Source organism: Bubalus kerabau, chromosome 3 (genome assembly GCF_029407905.1).
Source record: "Bubalus kerabau isolate K-KA32 ecotype Philippines breed swamp buffalo chromosome 3, PCC_UOA_SB_1v2, whole genome shotgun sequence".
NCBI classification, from domain to species: Eukaryota; Metazoa; Chordata; class Mammalia; order Artiodactyla; family Bovidae; genus Bubalus; species Bubalus kerabau.
Genome location: NC_073626.1, coordinates 115,308,497 through 115,329,904, shown reverse-complemented (window position 1 = coordinate 115,329,904; position 21,408 = coordinate 115,308,497). Strand labels below are relative to the sequence as shown.

Genomic DNA, 21,408 nt, shown 5'->3' with positions numbered 1-21,408 from the left:
TGTACACTGAAGTTTCTTGTCTCAAAAGGCTTGCCTACCCCCATTAGTAACATAGTTTTCACACAAGTTTATACCCTATATCTGCTAACTGTGCAACTTCTCTGTTTCCAATCTCCCTTACCTTTAGTGGTGAGTGAAGTTTCTATTAGAGAACTTGAGTAACATGTATAAACATTCCCTGACTAGCCCCACAGATTGTCAAAAGCTGCAACAACAGTAACTTCTACACCATGAACCTATGATCAAAGCTAAGCCTCAGAGACTGTTAATATAAACTGCAGTAATTCTTTTCCTAGAAAAATGCTGTAAAATTTAAGGGTGGTTGTATATTATAGAAAAATGACATTTTCCATCTGTTGCCAAAAGCTGCAACAATAGGAACAAGTACATCATGAACATACTGATCAAAGCTAAAGCCTCAGAGACTATTAGTATTGTAAACAGCAATAATTTTCCTTGAAAAAATTTAAGGATGGCTATAATATAGAAAATGATACAGTTCCCTTAAAAAAGCAGCCAGAAAATAATTCTGAGACCTTACTCTTAGAACATAGAAATTTTAAAAGTTATTAAAGAGTAGTAGAAAAGTATAATAAACTTTTTATTTTCATAAACTCTCTTAAAAAAACAAATAGAACTTGATTTAACTTTTAAATGTCATCTCCAAGGCCTCTTAGCTTTCATACTATCAAATTCTAATAAGGACTCTCCTCAGAGGAAGTTATGTGTAAATGTTTACCATAATGTCATATTTCCATCCTTTTTCTATATTCTTGAATAAATGGAAGCAATAATTTGAGTAGACTAGAAATAAATCTAATAGACAACTGCTGAAAAAGTTTTTTCTGGCGAAAAAAAGCAGTAATTGATACTTGAAAAAAGTTATTTCTCCAATATGATATCACATAACATATAAGCAGCAGACCTTTTTCTACACATGAAAACACAAGGTCTTAGTTATAGAAACCACACATTATTGCAATCCAACTTTTTTTAGACAAGAAGCACACTAAACAAAGGGATAAAACCTGTGTTGGTATAAAAGGAATGTGACAATATAGGATAGGACAATCAACTTGGTTCTTGTTCCTCAAAGTAAATCTTCCTGAATCATCGCTCCCAGAAGCATTTCTCTGGCTAGCAGAACTCCATCCAGACTCCAGGCCCAAGGTGGAGGGCCATAGTTTCTCCAGTTTCTTTCAATAGCTCAATCTTCAAGCAAGTAGTTAGGGTTAACTACTAAGTAGGGATCTTCTTCATAGCTCTCACTTCCTTCTGTGGAGCCTTTCAATCCAGCTTGGGTGAGCTCAATTAGAACATGATCCTATGAAATACAAATGGTTGTCCTCAGTTCTTTAGCAATATTATTAAGAATGATAAGATACACAAGACTTGACCCTCCTTCTAAATGTCTGATTTTAACCAGGTTCCCTAGCATATCACATCATGTACTTAAAAATAACTTCAAAAAACATGATTTTATGATCATGTAATTGTATAAATCCTGATAAATATGTTTACCATTCTATTTATCATTCAAAGTGTTTAATACTTAATATTATGTTAATTTTTAATTACTGGCCACTGAACTCTTTCATATACCACCCATTCATAATTCAGTTAGAAGTAGAATCTAAAGATAATTAACATAAAAATTTTCACTTTGATCTATTAACTAGCAAAAAAAAAAAAATAGAACATGCCATGTGGCTTAATAAACTTGATGACAGATTTGAAGCCATGATATTGTAAGTCAGTCTAATATGTCCACAAACAAGGACTCCTACCTAAGGCCCATACAGAGGAACTCGGGGAAATAGTGATTTGATCCTAAGATGGAAAACTCCAACAGTATGAGCACTAACTAATACCACTAAGACGGATTAGACACTTTCAAGTACTCTATGTACAAACACATCTTCATAGAAAGCACACTTGACCAGCACAGTACAAGTTCCTTAGTCTTTTGTACCAAATTGGCTCAGGAGGTGAATCAAACTTAAAAACGTAAGCCCAATTTAGATCAGTTAGTTTTACAATGTGTCCCAATGTGGATTTTTTGCATGAATTATTTTTATCTTAACACTGATTCCAGGGCCACTAGGAAGGGAAGGGCTGGCCTGATGCAAACATATTGTCCACTAGACAGACAACTCTGAGCACACCACCACCCCACTTCAGCTCTATCTTTATACATATTATTTATTAAATTTTGAATGGAATAGTTCTTAAAATCCCCCCACCTGTAATCACAGACTCATCTAGTTGTACAGGGAAACAGTTTATCAGATGATAAACTCTGATGTGTGACAACTTTAATATTTATAAAGTGAGCACTGTGAAGTTAAATGCAATCTCTGCCATTTGAACAGAAAAACCCAATCATTTAACAAGTATTTGAACCCTTTCTGAGCTAGGCACCACTGCAGATACAGGGGATTGACAAAATAAAGTCCCTGCCCTCATGGTGGCTGCACAATATTAAACACCTAAACAAAGACTATACTGCCAGGCAGTGATAAACACTTGAAGAAACAAGCAGGGTTAGGGGGTGATAGCAAGGAGGAAGTCTGCTATTTCAACAGATTAAGCAAGAAGCACTACTTTGAGAAGGCAACATTTGAGCAGACATTAGAATGGAGGAGGGAATATGGGGAAAGAAACAAAGGGCAAGTGTAAAAGCCTTCATACTTGGTGTGTCTAAGGAACAGTCAAAAGGCCAGTGTCACTGTGAAGAATTGGAAAGGAAAGAAGCTATGAAATGAGGACAATGAGGTGGGCAGGGGCCTGCTTGTGTAGCAAGTTCTACGGGCCGTGGTACAGAGACTGATCTTATTTTAAACATGATGGAAGGAAGGCAGGGCACTAAAACAATTTCATTTGTTAAAAGATCTGTTTGGCTGATGGGCAGAGAGGCACTGCAAGGGTGGACAGTTAGGAGGCACCTGTGGAACTCCAGGCATGGTGGCTTGGGTAGCTGTGATGGTGGCGAAGAGAAAACAGAGAATACTGAAGGCAGGACTCATGAGATCTGCTGATAAAACAAAGTGGTGAGGGGATAGGAATCAAAGTTAACTCTAAGATGTCTGGCCTAAAGTAACTTAGTAAGTGAAACTACAGGGAAGTAACTGTTTTGAACACATTGAGTGTGAGATGCCTATTAATTTGTGAGTAAGTAGCTAGCTATATACATTTGGAATTTAGAGGACAGGTGAGAGCTGGAGATATAAATATGGGAGTCATCACAAATGGTTCTCAATTCATGGAACCAAATGAGTTCACTTAGGCAATGAATATAAATAGAAAAAGAGGTTTGAGGACTACGTATAGTACTTCATTTAAAAAGAGACAAGAGAAAGAGTCAGGAAAATAAAAAAGGAGGGACTTCCCTGGTGGTCCAGTGGTTTAGACTCAGTGCTTACACTGCAGGGGGCACAGGTTCGATCCCTGGCTGGGAAACTAAGATCCCACATGCCATGTTATGTGGCCAAAAGAGAAAATTAAACAGAATCACACAGCTCAAAATTAAAAAAAAAAAAAAAGAGAGAGAGAGAGAGTGAGAGAGGAGAGAAGAGGAGGAAATAACAGTGAGAAGACCCAGGAGAATATGTGACTCAGAAGCCAAGCAAACCAAGTATTTCTAGGAGTGATCAACTGTGACAGATGGTGCCGACAGGTTGAATACTGAAAATAGCCAACTGATTGGAGCAGAGATGGTATGTATGTAATGGTCCTTTAAGAAGCAGGAGAATGAACAGATGAGGGAAAAGTAATGGCAGCGGGAACTGCTACTGTGAGGTCAGTGCTACTGTGAAGTAGATAAGACAGAAGTTAAGAACTGTCCATTTGAGATCTGTGGTCATTAATGTAAAGTAAGAGTGAGTATATGATTGTATGCTTTTCTTCAGATACCTTTAACTTCTTAGATATAGGTAGAGTAAACAAACTAGTTTTAACCAAAGTTGGAGTTTTGCCAAGCAAGTATTATAAAAGGAGAATGAATGAATTGGCAAGTATAAGAAAAAAATATATGGGACAGACAGTAAACTGGGTAACAGGGGGAGATAAGAACAGGAGGAAGGATAAAATGCAGAATTTAGATGATAGTGGTCAGGCCGCTTGAAGGTTTATGGTAGAGTAAAAAACAAAGGTTAAAAACACTCAAATAGTAAGACCCTAAATTCACTTTCCCAGCTTTAACATAAATTCTGCTTATTTTGGCAGAAGAAATAAGTCAGTTAATTAGTAAGTCTCTTAAATAATTTTTAATTCTGACTAGACTCTCAGGACTCAAAATAAATGAACATCTAAGGAACCTACAAAGATATGAAACATGAAAACCTTCCCTCAATAATACCCCAGCAAACTTAATTATATACGTACATAGTGGGTGAGTCGATAAATGACTTTCTCAATGATTCTCTTTTTATTTATCAGTTCCTCTTCAGAATCTATTTCTGATTCAATTTCCTTCAAGTACCAGTTAACAAGTTCACTCCTCTTTAATGCCGACTCATCCTCTTCTGCAACAAAAAAATTTATTTAAAAAGGATTAAATTATCTGGGTAGCAAGCTGTTTTGCCAATTCTTGGAGTCTGCATACACAACAAACAAAATAATGTATAGATTAGATAACCAATCTGTCAGAAAACATATTTGCTAAAATAAGGTTTGCAATGTTCCACCTTAAGCCTGAAATAACCTTCCATATTACTTCAATTAAAGTATCCTTACTTTATCCTGAAAAGAAAAATTAAAAAAAAAAAAGATGATAAGAAACAAGTTTCTTAAAGCTATTATGATTTCAAAGTATGAAGGTGTTTCCTTCACTTTCTTATGCTTCACCACCCAGACAATGTTTGTAAACACCAACTGAGTGCATAAATTGGGAATGAAGGATTCCATCCATTTAAAACAAAGCCATTGTAAAGAAGGAAGATTTTACATCTACAAAAAATTTGTTAAGTGCTTCCTTATATATTATCAGATCCCAAATTTGGCTTAACAAATATTAGAATAGGCCAAGGACATTAATAAAAATGAGTCATAAACCTCTGACAATGAACTTGTGGGGAAAACATCCAGGTTGGTAGATATGCTGACATTCCCTCAGATTTTGTTTGCCAAGTGAGCTTGTCTTAAAAATTTATCATCTCTTCTGACAAAACAACACAATCTTTAGCAAACCACAGCAGTTTATGTGAATTCAGCTTATGTAAATGATTCAGCATAAGAGCAGCACTAGGTATGGCCTCACCTTCTTCCATCTTTCTGAGGTGAAGCACAATAAGGTTAGAGATTCGGCAGTATTCGGAGAAGCCCAGCCTCAAGGAGGCTTTTGGAACAGAATCTTGGTTCATGTCTTCACTGTGGCCGTTAATTCCACTCGCAGGAGCAGGGCTATCAGCATGACCTAAGTGAAATATTAACTGTTTGAATCTTCTTCCTGTGCCAATACCCCCCTACCAGGTGCTTTTATAAATATACTATTCATATTTTAATACTAATTTTAAAACAACCATATAATTATACCCAGTATTCAGTAACTGTACGAATAAATTAGAAGCAATTTTATAAATGTTACTAGTGAAGACAAAAGCCCATTTGGAAGAAATGGGAAGAATGGGAGATAGAAAAGATTTCATGATCATGCATTTGCAATATTAAGTCCACTATCTCCATTTTGGTGTATTTTCTCTCAAGTCTTTCAAGCTTATATATTTTATATCAACTACTTGATTATATTTTAACTTATAAACAGTTAATAAAATTCATTATCTATTTTTCCCCTTTTTGCTACACAGACTTCATAACCATCAGTAAGTGTACTTTTATTATGATATCTTAGAGAACATTTTGGCCCCTAACTCTAGAACAGTCATGAACAGACACCTCACCATTGATGCCATCTGGGCCCTCATCAACCTCCATCTGGGCATCTTCTTCTTGATCGAGATTGACATCAGGTGTTTCCACACGGATGATTGATTTATTCAGTAATCTGAAAGCTTCCTTCACATGTTTAGGCTGAACCTAAACCAATCAAGATGATGAGATAAACCAGTAAGCCAGTCTTTTTGATATAGCAAACAGATTTTCTCCATATGAAACTTCAGTGACATTTTTGTTTTCTCACACTCTCCCTCTCACACAACATGAAAATATGAGATATTTATGGCGAACCATAAATTTACCAGAATGGCTAAAAGGACCAGCAATATTGAGTGTTGAGGATATACACTGCTTTTATTCACCGCTCTTGGGAATATAAACCATTACAACCATTGTGGGAAACCCATTTCAGTCTTTACTAAATTGTGTATGCATACAATCTATGACCCAATAATTCAATAACTCCACTCGCAGGTATACACTGAACAGAAATGTACACATATATACATCAGATGAACTAAAAGACATGTACATGTCATAAGACCCAAACTGGAGACTATTCAAATGTCCATTTTAATAGAAGAATGAGCCAATCACTATGACACACTTACTGACAGTTATGTGTTTTTAACCACAACTGGGAGGGGGGAAAAGATTGAAAACAACTATCAGGAAAAGTAGGGTTAGAGTATATACAGCAATAAAGAAAAGAAAAAGGTTATCCTCAGAGAAGCAGGTAGCAGAGACTGTAAAGGAAAAGCTCAAAGGGTAGCTCTTGGAAATGCTAACAAGGAATGTTCGACTTCCTGATCTGGGTGTAGATTACACAGGTATTTCACTGAAAGCTAACTGAACTGTACACTTGTGATTTGTGCACTCTCTGTACTTATGTTTTGCCTCAACAAAAAAGTTTACTTAGAAGAAAAATTACAAGTCTATTTTGGGGGCAGGGGGCATTGTTTTAAGCCCTTATATAAATAACCAACACTCTCTAAATATACTCCCTTCCTAACTAGCTGAGCCCCATAAAAACAGATAAATCCAGCAGAGCACCTTTTTTTTTTTTTTTTTTTAATACACTACTGCCTGCAAGGAAACTTTTAAGTCATTTTAGAGCAGTCAATATCAAGACATATCCTAGTAAACTTACTGGTCTATAAAAATAAAGAATAGTTTACAAAGAGAAAAATATCCAGTTACTTATGGGGGAGAAATTAATAATCAAGGGCTGGCCTCAGATTTCCCCAAAGGAACAACTAATGTCAGGATACAGTAGAAAAATTCGTATGAAAATAAAGTATGAGACATAGATTGTAGATCAAGCCAATCTGTCATTCAGGTAGACTACAAATAACCCTGTTGCACCTAACACTCAGGGAAAATTAGTCCCATGAACTCATCTCTTCCACCAAACCCTTGAAAAAGGACCAAATTTCAATCAGCCAAGAGATAAATTAGGAAATCATAACAAATTTATCTTCAATGAGCTACGCATATATTTATCTAAAAACACTATGACTTAAAAAACAAGCATGGGAATTAAGAGTGACAGAATACAATGTATATGGTATGACCTGAAGACAAAGGGTTTACATAAAGGGAGATCCAAAGTGAATTTGCTGACTGCATCCCACCCGTAACAAATGAAAGTCAAAAGATGATAAATCAAGTGATGGATAACTACATTTGACTATGCAAAGGAAAGCTGTAAAATTTACTAAAATCATGCCGTTGAGAGGGAAGGGAAGAAAAAGGAAGATGAAACACACTAGTTTTAACACTCTTCCTGGTAGGGAACCAATAGAGAATAGAGAATATAATATAAAATTATAATAACAAAAGTAACCACTAAAATAAAATGTAAACTTTCTGAATCTCAGAACTGCACATACAAGCAAAAGCAAAATTACCACATAATGAAAAATCATTTCAACTATAAAAAGAAAACAAATAAAAACCCTCTCTCTCATATCAATAAATGTAAATGGGTTTAACATACATTAAAATAATATTAGTATGGATCACAAAATAAAACCTAACTCTATGCTATGTGTGTGTGTATACACACTTAACTTACTCAGAAATGACTAAAAATAATAAAAAGTTATGCAAAGGAATATCAGAAAAAGAAAGCAAGGTAGAGTTCAGGCCAAAAAGTATAAATGAGACCAAGAAAGTTAGATGGTACACATCAAAATGAAAAGATATGTATCAGTTAAGAGAACAATATTAGTAAAGCTGAAACTATAGGAGGTAAAAGGATAAATACAAAGAGACAAAACTATATTACTGGTAGAGAAATAAAAAGTATTCATAACACACTTTAAACCTGCACTTGAGAGAAGATATGGTAGACCACAAACCCCACAAAAAAAACAGAAGGCCTATGTACTATAATAAGTTAACTTCCCCCTTCACAGATGTAAGATCCCCTGGAGTAGGAAATGGCAACCCACTTCAGTATTTCCTGCCTGGAAAATTCCATGGACCGTGGAGTCTGGCGTCCGCAAGGTCGCAGAGTTGAATTCAACTGAGCACACAGGTAAGCACGCAAACAGGGAACTAGGCCTTCCTTCAACGTGCTCATGGAACATTTATGAAAACTGGCACTGGGGACTTCACTGGTGGTCAAGAATTGGCCTGCCAATGCAGGGGACATGGGTTCAATCACTGGTCTGGGAAGATTCCACATGCTGTAGGGCAACTAAACCCACATGCCACAACTACTGAAGCCCACGTGCAAGGAGCCTGTGTTCCGCAACAGGAGAAGCACAGCAATGAGAAGCCTGTGCACCACAATGAGGAGTAGCCCCCACCTGCTGCAACTAGAGAAAGCAAGACCCACCAGCCCAAAAGAAAACAAACAAGGACACTGGGCTACACAGAAAGCATCCTAGAAACTAAATGAGAAATTGTCTAATCACAACGTAGTATTAAAACAAGCAACCAAAAAAATACATTCTAACTGGTTATTACTAAACTCTGCAAACTCTTAGAAATGGATACTTTTTTCAGGAAAATATAGCTCACCCAAAACCGACCTAAGAAGAGAGAGAAAATCTAAACAAGAAAATTTATATACCAGGCTCAAGAGTTTTACTTGAGAATTCATATATGTAAAAGCAGATTTTTATTTCACTTTATTTATGGTGGTTATCACACAGCATGCAGGACCTTAGCTGCCTGACCAGGGACTGAACCTGTGCCCCCTGCAGTGGAGGTGCAGCGGCATCCTAGCCACTGGACTGCCAGGGCATTCCCAAGCAGATCATTTTAATACAACGGAAAACCATTCTAGGATAGAGGAAAAATGGGGAAATTTTCCAATAATTTAAATGAAATAACAACCATGGTTTTTTGTGAGTACTGTTTAAAAATTCTAAATAACAGCAAGCAAATGCCAAATGCATTAAAAGAGTGGAATTTATTCCAGGAAGCCTTGATATTAGTCAATTTATTTTCATTTTAATAGATCCAGGAGAAAAAAAATCATGATTAACTCATATACACTAAAGGGCTTTCCTGGTGGCTCAGACAGTAAAGAATCCACCTGCAATGTGGGGAACCTGACTTCGATCCCCGGGTTGGGAAGATCCCCTGGAGGAGGACATGGCAACCCACTCCAGTATTCTTACCTGGAGCATCCCCATGGACAGAGGAGCCTGGTGGGTGACAGTTCATGGGGTTGCAAAGAGTTGGATTGAATGACTAAGCAGACACACAACACTAAAAAGATACTAGGCAAAAACCAAAACAATCTTTCTGATAGCAATATTCAAGATATGAATAATAAACATATAGTTCTTATTGATAAAAACATATCTCAGCCACAGAGCCAACTAAGAACAAGAAAAAAATGTCCAATTTCATAATTATTAGACATTATATTGCAATGGCAAAAGCAAAAGTAAATTAGTAGAGACTATGGGAAAAGATTAAGTTTACTTTTTCAGTAAGACTAGAACCATTTATCGTTTGAAAAAAGAATGAAAATCTGGAAAAATCAACAGACTTGAATGAAAAAGAAACTAAAGGTTTCATTAGTATAAAACTAGCATACAGAAACCAATAGTTGATATATACAAGCAACCACCAGTCAAAATATAAAATGGAAAAAAGTCTACCTTCAATACCAAGAAAAAAACCAAAATATCAAGAAATAAATTCAATAAGAATCATGCAAAAATCATAGGAAGAAAACTTTAAAAGCCATTAAATGAAACAACACAAGACTTAAGTGGAAAGATAATGAATGAATCATCAGAACTGTTCACAAATGTTTGCTTTTCTCATTCTAGCCACTTGATAGGAAAGCACTTCTTTAACCACTTGAACTTAGGCATGGCTATGTTAATTCCTCTAACCAATGAAATTTGAGTGGCAGTGCCATGTCATTTCTAGATAGGTTAAGAAGCGGTGTATGATTCACCTTTTCTTCTATCTTCTATGATCATGGCAGTGTATGTCAACAAAGAGACTTATGTCAGCCTGAATTTCTGAGCAATGTGGAGAAGAAAGCCTCTGGCTAACATAAATATGAAGCATGAGCAAAAAAAATAATTGTTTCTGTTTTAAACAGCTGCAATTTTTAGTGGCATAAACTAGATTCTAATTGCTATCCTGTTTTCTTAGGAAAAATCATCACTGAGATGTCAGTTCTTCTTATTAACAAATGTAACATGCTCTCAATATCTATAATTTGGTAGTATACTATTTTTATTTTAGTATAAAAATACTAAAAACTGAGTATCAAACACTGAGCTCAAGTATATGCTGGCCCTATGTTCAGATTTTTTAAACAAAGATAAATGAATAGACAGCTTTAAGGGTATAATGCATTTCCTTACTACATGATATATTCAACAGTTAGAAAAAATCTAGGGGGTGGTATAATTACATAGCTTCATACATTTAGTAGCACAAGTATAGGAACAAGCCATGTAACGAGGAAAAACCCATTTCAGGACTGAACTGAGAGGTCCTTGATTGCTGACAGACTCTCCCCTTGCCTTCAGACAAACCAAGGAGTTTGTCAGTATACAAAAACCACTGAATTCAGGACAAACAGGAGCAACAGGATAGGTATTAAAGAATTGGTTCTTGCCAATTAGGATTGTAGGGCCCAGTCTGAAGTGAGCAGAGGTGGCTGGAGCCTGGACATACTGCAGCTCAAGTCCAGAATCTGTAGGTGAGAATAGCAGTCTAGAGACAGCAAATGGTTAGTGCTTTCTTCAAAAGTTCCCAGGTTTTAAAGAAGCTGTGTATTCCATATATACAACGGAACATAACTCAGACATAAAAAGGAAAGCATTTGAGTCAGTTCTAATGAGATAGATGAACCTAGAGCCTATTACACAGAAAGAGAAAGATAAACCTCCTATACTAAAGCATATATATGGAATCTAGAAAGATGGTACTGAGAAAGTTATTGCAGTGCAGCAATGGAGACACAGGCATAGAGAACAGAGACTAATGGACATGGAGGGCAGGGGAGGAAGGAGAGGGTGAGATGCATGGAAAGAGTGACAAGGAAACTTATATGACCATATGTAAAACAGATAGCCAATGGCGGGGAGGGCAAAGGAGGGGCAGAGAAGGGGAAATTCCCAAGTTTTTCAAACAAGTTCCTAGGATGCTTTCCTCTTAGTAAATATCAGTAATTAAAAAAAAAAAACAAACAACACCTATGGTCATTAAGTTCACAACAGCCAAAAAAGAACACCACCAATGCAGTGGAACTAGCCGTACATTTAAAATATAAAGCCCCTATGAGTAAAATATTGTGGCACCAATGCAAAAGACGGTTGAAAGACCAAAGGAACAGAAAAAAATTCAGGAGACTTTAATAGGCACAAGAATTTAATATAAAATAAAAGCATACCAAACCAGTGTGGAAAAGATAGATTGTTCAGTAAGTGGTGTTGGAACTAGGAAACTAGCTCAAAAAGAATCAACTGATTCATAGCTTACATCCTATAGCAGAATAAATACCAAATGCTCAAATGATTTAAATACAAACAATGAAACCATCTAAGTGCTTGAGGAAATCCTGAGAGAATTCTTTTATAATCTTAGACTAGGGGAGGCCTGTATAATAAAGTAAAAATAAACAAAGAATAGGATCATAAAATAAAAGGAAGTAGAAATGGCTTTTAAATATATGCAAAACACTCAATTTTACTCAGGAAATATATTTGTGTATATATGCATATTTATTTTCATATCATGTGAATTTTCTCCCTACTAAAAAACCAACCAAAAAAAAAAAAAAAAAAAAAAAAAGGAAGAAAAATCTAACAAATTCTCCAAGACTCATCAGTTCTATGACACTCATTTTAGGAAACATCACAATGGGAAAAAAAAAAATGGTACAAATGTCAGCATAGTTTTTAAGAATTCCCCTCCACCATGACCTATTCTTTCTCTGCAGATTCCACTACATTCTTGCTAAACTTTCCTCCTTTCACTCTAAAAATGCATATCAAAATTCCATATGCCCTTCAGTGATCCAGTTCAAATGTTGGCATCTCCCCAAACCCTCCACCTTACTTAGGAAAGAATTTATTGATCTCTATACTCTCTGCTGATGACACTCTATCATAATAACCTCTCTCATATTTCACATATTTAATTAAACATATGTCTTCTCCCACCAAATTATCAGCAATGGAAAACAGGGGCTCTTTTATTCATCTCTTAACCTATAAAGACGTCCATTAAATGTCTGAAGACTCAAAGAACAACAAGACAGTATCAAAGTATTTTGTAAACAGTAAAGCGCTACAGCAGAGAACTTGAAAAATTAAACAAACACACCTGAGAAATGAAATCTATGGGACAAAAATGTGAATGAAGTCACTACAGTGCTTACTTCTGGGGAAGGGTATAAGTGAACTTCCTAAGATGTTGTAAATCTATATTCTGAGCTGGGTAGCCACAAGGGTGTATGTAAAAAGTCAGAGCTGTACAGTCTCTTCTGTGAATTACACCTCAATCATACTATTTTAAGAAAAATAGCCAAACTCTTTCCTCAAACAAATCTTACACTGTTTAAAAATATAAAGTTATATAAAGCAGGGCTGGTTTTCATGAAGCAGAGATAAGGGTGTGAATATCCTTCCATACTGCTCCCCATTTACTCCCTAAATACCCACTGACATGTACCTGTAAAACCCAGGGCTCAAAGAACAATTTAATATCCACACATTATACGAAACTAAGGAGGTAAATTCCTTTCTTAGGTGACTGGGGGCAACATTATCACATTTGTATCTGATGCCCAGAAGCCTAGCATACTGTTAAGGTTTAAATGGTAAGGATTAAACATTGTAAGGTTTAAATCTTTCTTGAACGAATGGCACTAATCTTGAACTCATCTCTGTTTGTACTCTATAATCTATGTCATGATTATCTCATTAATCTAACTACTACATTCAATAAATGCTTGACAGCAACCTTCTTTAAGGGAAAGCCCCCAGGGTCAGGAGTCATGTATTCTATGAGAACTCAACAGTTATATAAAAATAAATCAGCAGTGAATGCTAGTATGTTCTATACCAAAGATAAAAACACACTTAAAGCCAAATATCAATTTCTCTTTCCCATTACGTTAAAGTGATTTTGATACCTCATCACAGCAGTGCATCCGAGCCATCGCTTCAGAGAGACGGATCATGCTCTCAAGCTGTCGCACTGTAATCCTCCATGAAGACTTGGTTACTCCAGAACCATCCCTCTGGCGGAGGCGTTTATACTGTTCCACAATGAAGTCCTCTGACTCTTTAGAAATCTGTTTCAGAACAATGATGAAGTCAGAGCATTTCTACTTAATGGAAGCTACATTAAACATGAAGGTTAAAAGGTTCCCAGATAGAGATACTCTGGGGGAACTGAGAGGGTCAAGACTTTGAAACCAATGACAAGAAATTAGTCCTGAAATACCTTTCAAAAGAAACTAATACGAAGGAGGACTATGAATTCCATGCACTAATTTTACGAATAGGAAGACAGTAGAGTTAGTATTTCAATAGTATTTCAATATGTATTTCAAGCCACTCTGTGGCTTCTCCACATTCTATTGTTTCAGTTACCTATGGTCAACTGTAGTCTAAAAATACTAAATAGAAAATTTCAGACAGAAACAATTAATAAGTTTTAAATTGTGTGCTGTTCTGAGTAGTGTCATGAAATCTTAGTAGTTGTCCAATGTCTCACCCAAGATGTGAATCATCCCTTTATCCAGAGTATCCAAAGTGTATATGGCACTTGCTTATTATTAGTCAGTTAGTAGCAAACTCAGTTGTCAGATCAACTGTTATGGCAACACAGTGTTTATGCTCAAGTAACCCTTTTTTACTTACTAACGCTTCCCAAGTGCAGGAGTAGTGATGCCGGCAATTCAGATATTCTCTTACTGCGCTAATAACTTATAGGAAAAACCATAGTATATATAGGGTTTGGTACTATCTGTGATTTCAGGTATCCACTTGGGATATACATATCAGCTATTTCAGTAAACCTTATCATTTGTTCAATAATAACAACAAAGTAAAGCAAACTACAGCATACTCAGTTTTTCAGAGCAAGGAACTAAGTATTAAGGAAGCAAGCCAAAGTTATAGAGGAACCAGGTTAGTCATGGAGAACAAATGCTTCTGCAAACAAAAGTGATATTCTACCCTTTCCTTGGGACAGTGAGACTCAATTCTGATATTATGGATTATCAAGTGAAGGTGATAGATGATTAAAATCTAAGCATAATTCCCAAAAGTCAAGCCAGAAACAGTGTAGACATTTCAACAAGAATCAAATGAAAATTTTTTCTATATTCTATTTTAGGAAAATGCCAAACAACATATGCATTATGGAGTTTTTTAATGTAGGTGGGAGAGGGGTTCAGGATGAGGCTCACATGTATACTCAGCACTGATTCATGTCAATGTATGGCAAAAACCACTACAATATTGTAGTAATTAGCCTCCAATTGAAATAAATAAATTAAAAAAATAATAACAAACAAACAAAAATACACGTCCAAGTGAGCACCCTGAATCCAGTGCAGGTTTAATCCAAAGATCTACATCAATTACTGTAAAGTTAGTTATTTATGTTCATTACAATGAACTAGAGGAATCCAAGTTTTTCCTCAGAGAAAGATTCAAGAGCATCTATAGACTATTGATTTAAGCATACACAATTTTAAGATTCTTAGGAATAATGATTGAAATAAAATCTAGTTTGTTTGGGTATTCAAAACTCTTCACTCATAAAAACCTTTTTATTAGCACCTAATTAGTAGAAGAAATGGAATTTTTCAGACTTTTAAAACACTTTTTCTCAAGACGTTTTTGCTGAAGAAATAAACTGTTATCCCACCCTCCCAAAAAAGCCCAAGCAAACCCCCAGATCAAGCCAATCAACCAGCCATAAAAAATCCTCAAATCAGGTTCAGTTAATTTCCAAGTAACGCATCTGTTTAAATGCCACATACTCATCATGCCTGAATACAGTACAAAAGGGCAGGTTACCTTGGGTTTAAACTGTCTTGCAAAAAGAAGATACCTCCTGATCTCATCAAGGGAATACACACGATCAATGGAATCCTCAATTCTTGAATGCAAGTCTACTATTCGCCTGGCAATAGCATAATCTGTAACCTAATTCCAAACAAGAAAATCACTTTTATCAGTTATAACAACATCCACTCCAGACTATCCCAGGCATTAAGAAATTATTTGTTGCATGATAACCTCAAGCTTTAATATGCCACCATAAGATGTATTAATGGGTTCAAGTTTCTGAGCAAAGTTTAATACCAGTTTCATCCAAAATCAAACGCTTCAGTGTATAGCTGTGCCTTACTCTAATTAAGACTATTCCTGAAGAAATTAACTGACTTACCTAATCTGACAGAAGTAAGAGGTCTAGTGCCCTCAGTAAACGCCAGGCTCTATTGCCTTAAGTGTTGTTCCTCACAAAAACCTTATTAGGTAGATAACATTACCCCATTTTACAGATAAGTAAATTGAGGCCTGAAAAAATTAAGTAATTTGTCCAACATCACAGTTAGTAACTGAGCAAGGATTTGCAGAGTCTAGCTTCAGAATATGTCCTCCTAGCCAAGATATCATGCTGCCACTTATGAATATATGAGGATAATCATCATAAAACTGTTACTAACATTGAATAAAATCATACTAAAAATATGCAATTTACTCTCAAATGGTATAGAAAAAAATGTAGAGATACACAGAGCAAATGGTAAAGCAAATAGGGCAAAAACCTATGTGAACTGAATAAAGGGTATATGGGTACTATATTCATTATTGTATTTCCTGCAACTTTTCTGTAAGTTTGAAATTATTTCTAATTAAAAAGTTAAAAGTAAATAAATTATGTAGAGACATAAATATATGAAAATCAGTCAATGCCCAACAATGGAGGGTGGGGACTGGGTTAAACATTTTATATAGATTTGTGAAGGAAAAGAACCAAACCCAAAGATAAAACATGAAAACCCTCTAACATTCACATTAATGGAAGGCAAATTTTATTTAGATAAATTTAAAACTTTACTGTAAGCAAGAGTTATGTATTCTGCCTAATGTAATGTAGACTCTCCATGCTCAGTAATTACAAGTACAGTACAATATTACCTTCTAAGGTCATTTTGCAGTTCTGCATACATCTGAGATATGCAATATTGTTAAATATTTAAGTCTAAGTAACTCTAATACTTGGCTTCCCTTGTGGCTCAGCTGATAAAGAATTCGCCTGCAATGCAGAAGACCTGAGTTCAATTTCCGGGCTGGGAAGATCCCCTGGAGAAGGGAAAAGCTACTCACTCCAGTATTCTGGCCTAGAGAATTCCATGGACTGTATAGACTATATAGTCCATGGGTCACAAAGAGCTGGACACGATCGAGTGACTTTCACTTTCTTTCAACTCTAATACTATCATGTCAGAATGTAAGTAAATCCACAATTTTACATTCAGTCTTAAAACTGCTACATAATTAGAAAAAAATGTGACACATGCAATAATTTGACAGGAAGATATAGGGAGACAAATGACTCATAATTTGTGGAAAAAAAGGAAAGTTGTTTGGTATCCGAATTCTTTTCAATGTTAATGAAAAAACAAAAGTCTGATAAAAATCTTAAAGGGTATGGTTGAGAACTGTGTTTTTTTTTTTTTAGAATTAAAAAGCAACAACAAAAACAACAAACTTGATATTCCTTAATACAATTAAACAGAACCATCAATTAAAGTGATTCCGAGTTGCTTAATAAACCTATCTAATCCTGTGCCACTCAGAGCTATGAAAGGTCAGTGCCAACGCATGCACCAATTCTTCACGAGTACATCTTTCAGGCTTGTCTCCATCAATTACTCAAACTGGAAATAATAAAAGAAGCTCAGAGGGACGGCTCATGTAGTTACCTCATTACATTCATCCACAAGTATAAAGAAGAGATCAAATCGCGACATGATAGGAGCTGACAAATTTATATTCTGTTTCAATGATTTTGATCTGTCATAGTGTCCACTGATGGGGTTTGCTGCTGCCAAAATGGATGTCCTGGCATTCAGAGTAGCCTGACCACAAAAGGAAAAAAATCATGACAGGTTTAAAGACAACTGGAATGGCATATGACAAACCTCAACATCATTCATAATTAACGAAAACCAAAATAATAAGATATCATCTTTCATCTACTGAATCATCGAAATCAAAGTCTGATATAGCAACAGGTATCCCCATACAATGGTGCTGGTATGATGTGTATGCCCTTTAAGCCAGCAATTTCTTAATAAGAATTTATCTTGCAGCTAAATATAGGAAGAGGCATACAATGCTTACAATGTTGTTTGTAATACAGAAGGCTGGAAATGACCTAAACATCATTCTTTTTTATAAGAGCCTACCTAATGAGTCAAACTGGGGTATATACAAGTGAAAATCATGGAGTAATAAAAAACCAAAGTGGATCTAATATATACTGGTATAGAAAGATTACCAAACTAAAATTATAAAGTTAAATGAGCAAGGAATAAAACTTTATGTGTATTATGCTTATTTATGATAAAAATATTCCTAAAAGGGACATAAACTCAGCAGACACTTCTGAGTATCTACTGGTGCTGGGAGGAGATTTCTCTTTTTAATTTATATTTACCTGTTACATTTTTCTTAACTATTTGAATGTATTACTTTTATTTTTAAAGCTTTATTTCTCTCTAATGCTAATTATAATATTGTACTTATTATTTCCATTTAAATGATTTGTCAACTTTATTTCTGTTACAATTGGAAGCACACTTTAGCAAAGACTACAGAGGAGCTTTGAGGAAATTCTCAAAGAGCTAAAAATTTCACCAGTACTTCCTCTACTTTGTTTCATAACAAATTTTCACAGTACCTTTAACAGCACCTGTAATTTGTAGTCAAGTGCTCTACCCCTGAGCTATGCCCCCAACACCTGTAATTTGGATTAATAAGCCTCAGGCCTGTGTTTTCCATTTCAATAAACAGCATTTCATGTTGAAGTAATGAATTTTATTCAAGTGATCATCTCCAGAGCTACACTAGTCTACAAGGCTAAGGCATGATGCAGTGGAACAGAAGTGGACACATGTACCTTCACTCCTGCTTTGGTGATAGAGATGGTTTGCTGTTCCATAGCTTCATGAATAGCAACTTGATCCCGCACATCCATCTTATCAAATTCATCAATACAACACACACCCTGTAATCAAATAAGCCTGGCATAAGAAACTTCCTTTCAGATGTCAAATGGCAAGGAAACTCAAAGTTTGCCGGCATAGTGACTTTAAACAACTAAGGTAAGTAAGCAATCCCAATTCCCTCTATTAGAGTAAGGCAGTACACGATCCCCAAGGGAACCATACAACTTTCAACTCACTTTAAACTCTAGTTTGCCCTTTAAGGGTAAAACTAAAAACAGGCAGTTACTTATTGCACTTCTACTCAACATCAAAATGTTGTGTAAATCTCAGGGTCAAAACATTCTGGATCACTTTAGTGTTGATTTTAGGCTCAAAGTGAAGGCTCAAAGTGAAGGATGAACAGGTTTGTATCTACAGCTACAATTTACATGCATTCACAGATCTAACTGATCTATGACAAATACATGCAAAATGCAATAGATATACTCATAGATGTATCACAGTCTAGAAAGGAAAAAGTGCTGAGACATACTAGTCATAGCAAACAACAAGCTCAGGGCAGGCAATATATTCTACAGAAGTTCAGAAAGTGTTGACTAATGATGATAATCCCAATTTCTAGGTTAATAAAACCATAAATTATTTACTAAAAGTATTTTATTTTTTCTTGAAAAAGAACACCTTAATAGGAACTTATAGGTCTTTATTGATAGGGTAGGTGATATTCTGATTTCTATCTAATCAGGTAAAATGTTCTTACATTATCAGCCAGCATCAAGGCTCCAGCCTCAATTACAAACTCATGAGACTCTTCATCTCTCACAACAGCAGCCGTTAAACCAGCAGCACTGGACGCTTTGCCACTGGTGTAGACAGCTCTGGGACTGAATTCCTCTACGTGCCTGTTCAAGGTTATCATATTCATTAATATATGATTATAAAGCATCCTTTTCAGAATTATCAGCTTGATACAGTTTACATCAAGTAAGAATTTAAGAGAACATTTGGAAAAGGCATTAAGAAAATGCAGTTAAGATATATGCCATAGATCAAATAGAAAGTCTTTTCTCCTTTGGTCTTCTGAATAGACTAAATCCATTCCTGTCAAGGAAGATGTAATTCATACACGACAAAAACATCAATTAATAGTTTGGCACCAATAATCTATTAGAAGACCTTGCACTTAAAATGAAAACAAACAACAACAACAAAAATAGAATAGATGTGAAATTTATTCCAAAAAAGGGAAGGTTGTCTCAACAACTAAGAAACAATAATATGCCATATTAAAAAAGATAAGAAGCATTATAATAGATGTTAAAAAAACGTGAAAAAAATCTAATACCCTTTCATGATAAAAACTCAACTAATTACAAGAGGCTTTCCCTCAACCTGCTAAAGGGCATCTATGAAAACCCACAGCTAACATCATACTTACTAGTAAAAGACTGAATGCTTTTCCCCTAAGAACAGGAGTAAGACTTAGGGGTCTATTCCTGCCACTTCTATTCAACATTACACTGAAAGATTCAGCCAGGGCAATTAGGCAAGAAAAAGAAAAAGGCACCCAGATTTGAAAGAAAAAAGAACTATCACTATTTGCATTTGACATGATCTTGCAGACAAGTTAGATCCACTAAAACACAACTAGTAAGTCCACAAAAACAGTTAGAATAAATCAGTTTGTGCATGTTGCAAGATAAAAGTTTAATAGTTGTATTTCTGAACACTTGTGATAACCCAAAAATGAATCTAAGAAAACAGTTCCATTTATACTAGCATCATAAAGAATAAAATACTTAGGGATAAACTTAATAAAAGCAGCACAGGCACATACACTGAAAACTATAAAGCATTACTGAAATTAAAGATGACCTAAATAAATGGAAAGATAACCCATGTTCATGGATCAAAAGACTTAATATCATTAAAAAGCAAATATAATCAGGTACAACACAATACTGCTCAGAGGCAACACTGTAGTACATCTTTTGTGGTGGCTATGGGGAGATGGGAGGCAGGAGCAACAGAAACAAAGAAAAATAAAGAGAGTTCATTTAATACAGGACTATTATCTTCAAACCTAGAACTCAGTCCATGATATACTTGAAGGAAATAATATTTAATTATAAAACTCCAGCCAAAAATTTTATGTTCTAGAACACTGTCATGTTAAAAATTTCCCAAATAAAGGAAAGGCAGCTTGATACAGTATGAAGAGCACATGCTTTACAATCAAAGGCTGAATTCATGGCTTAGAGCCACCTGTCAGCTCTAAGGAATTAGACAATTTACTGAGACTCAGAGTTTTGTTTGCCTCCCTGAAAAAAAAAGACAGTATTATATGCCTGTCTGAATGTTGGTAGGGTATAACATAATACACAGACACACACATACACAGACACACACAGCACCAAGAACACAAGAGGTGCTTGTGTTGCCATTATCTTGACCTCTAAGTTTCTTAAAAGTTTGAAAGTAAGCAAGCACTTATACCTTTTAAAAATAAGCAGAAACCGCTAAATTCATATTGGTAAGTTCAGCACAAAATGCCTCATTTTTATCACACTGTTTTTGGAAACTGTGTCCTGTATAAGAACTGTGAAGACATTTGTATTCTTAATCTCAGCAATCCTATGCCTAGGAATTTACCCAAAGGAAAATAATAAAATAAAAACTTATACACATTATGATGTTCACTGTATTTGATCATTAAAATAAGTTACTCTGTTAAATTGTCTAATATCAGGGTAGGGGAATTATCTTTTAAGCTATAATATGCCAACAAAAAACAATTGTGAAAATAGAGAAACATCGAAAAGAAT

The 21,408-nt window shown here is 35.4% G+C and overlaps 1 protein-coding gene across 1 annotated transcript in view; it reads right to left on the bottom strand.

The window, feature by feature from the left end:
* Positions 1-566: 566 nt before the first annotated feature.
* MCM6 (minichromosome maintenance complex component 6) overlaps positions 567-21,408 on the bottom strand; it is a 34,762-nt gene continuing 13,920 nt past the window's right edge. Inside the window, exons 9-17 of the mRNA XM_055572707.1 lie at positions 19,344-19,485; positions 18,535-18,642; positions 17,336-17,491; positions 15,420-15,548; positions 13,520-13,681; positions 5,898-6,033; positions 5,258-5,413; positions 4,384-4,523; positions 567-1,324 (exon numbers count right to left, since the gene is read on the bottom strand). Of these exons, the coding sequence (XP_055428682.1) occupies positions 1,208-1,324; positions 4,384-4,523; positions 5,258-5,413; positions 5,898-6,033; positions 13,520-13,681; positions 15,420-15,548; positions 17,336-17,491; positions 18,535-18,642; positions 19,344-19,485 (1,246 nt within the window). The 3' untranslated portion in view covers positions 567-1,207. The remainder of the gene's footprint in view (positions 1,325-4,383; positions 4,524-5,257; positions 5,414-5,897; positions 6,034-13,519; positions 13,682-15,419; positions 15,549-17,335; positions 17,492-18,534; positions 18,643-19,343; positions 19,486-21,408) is intronic.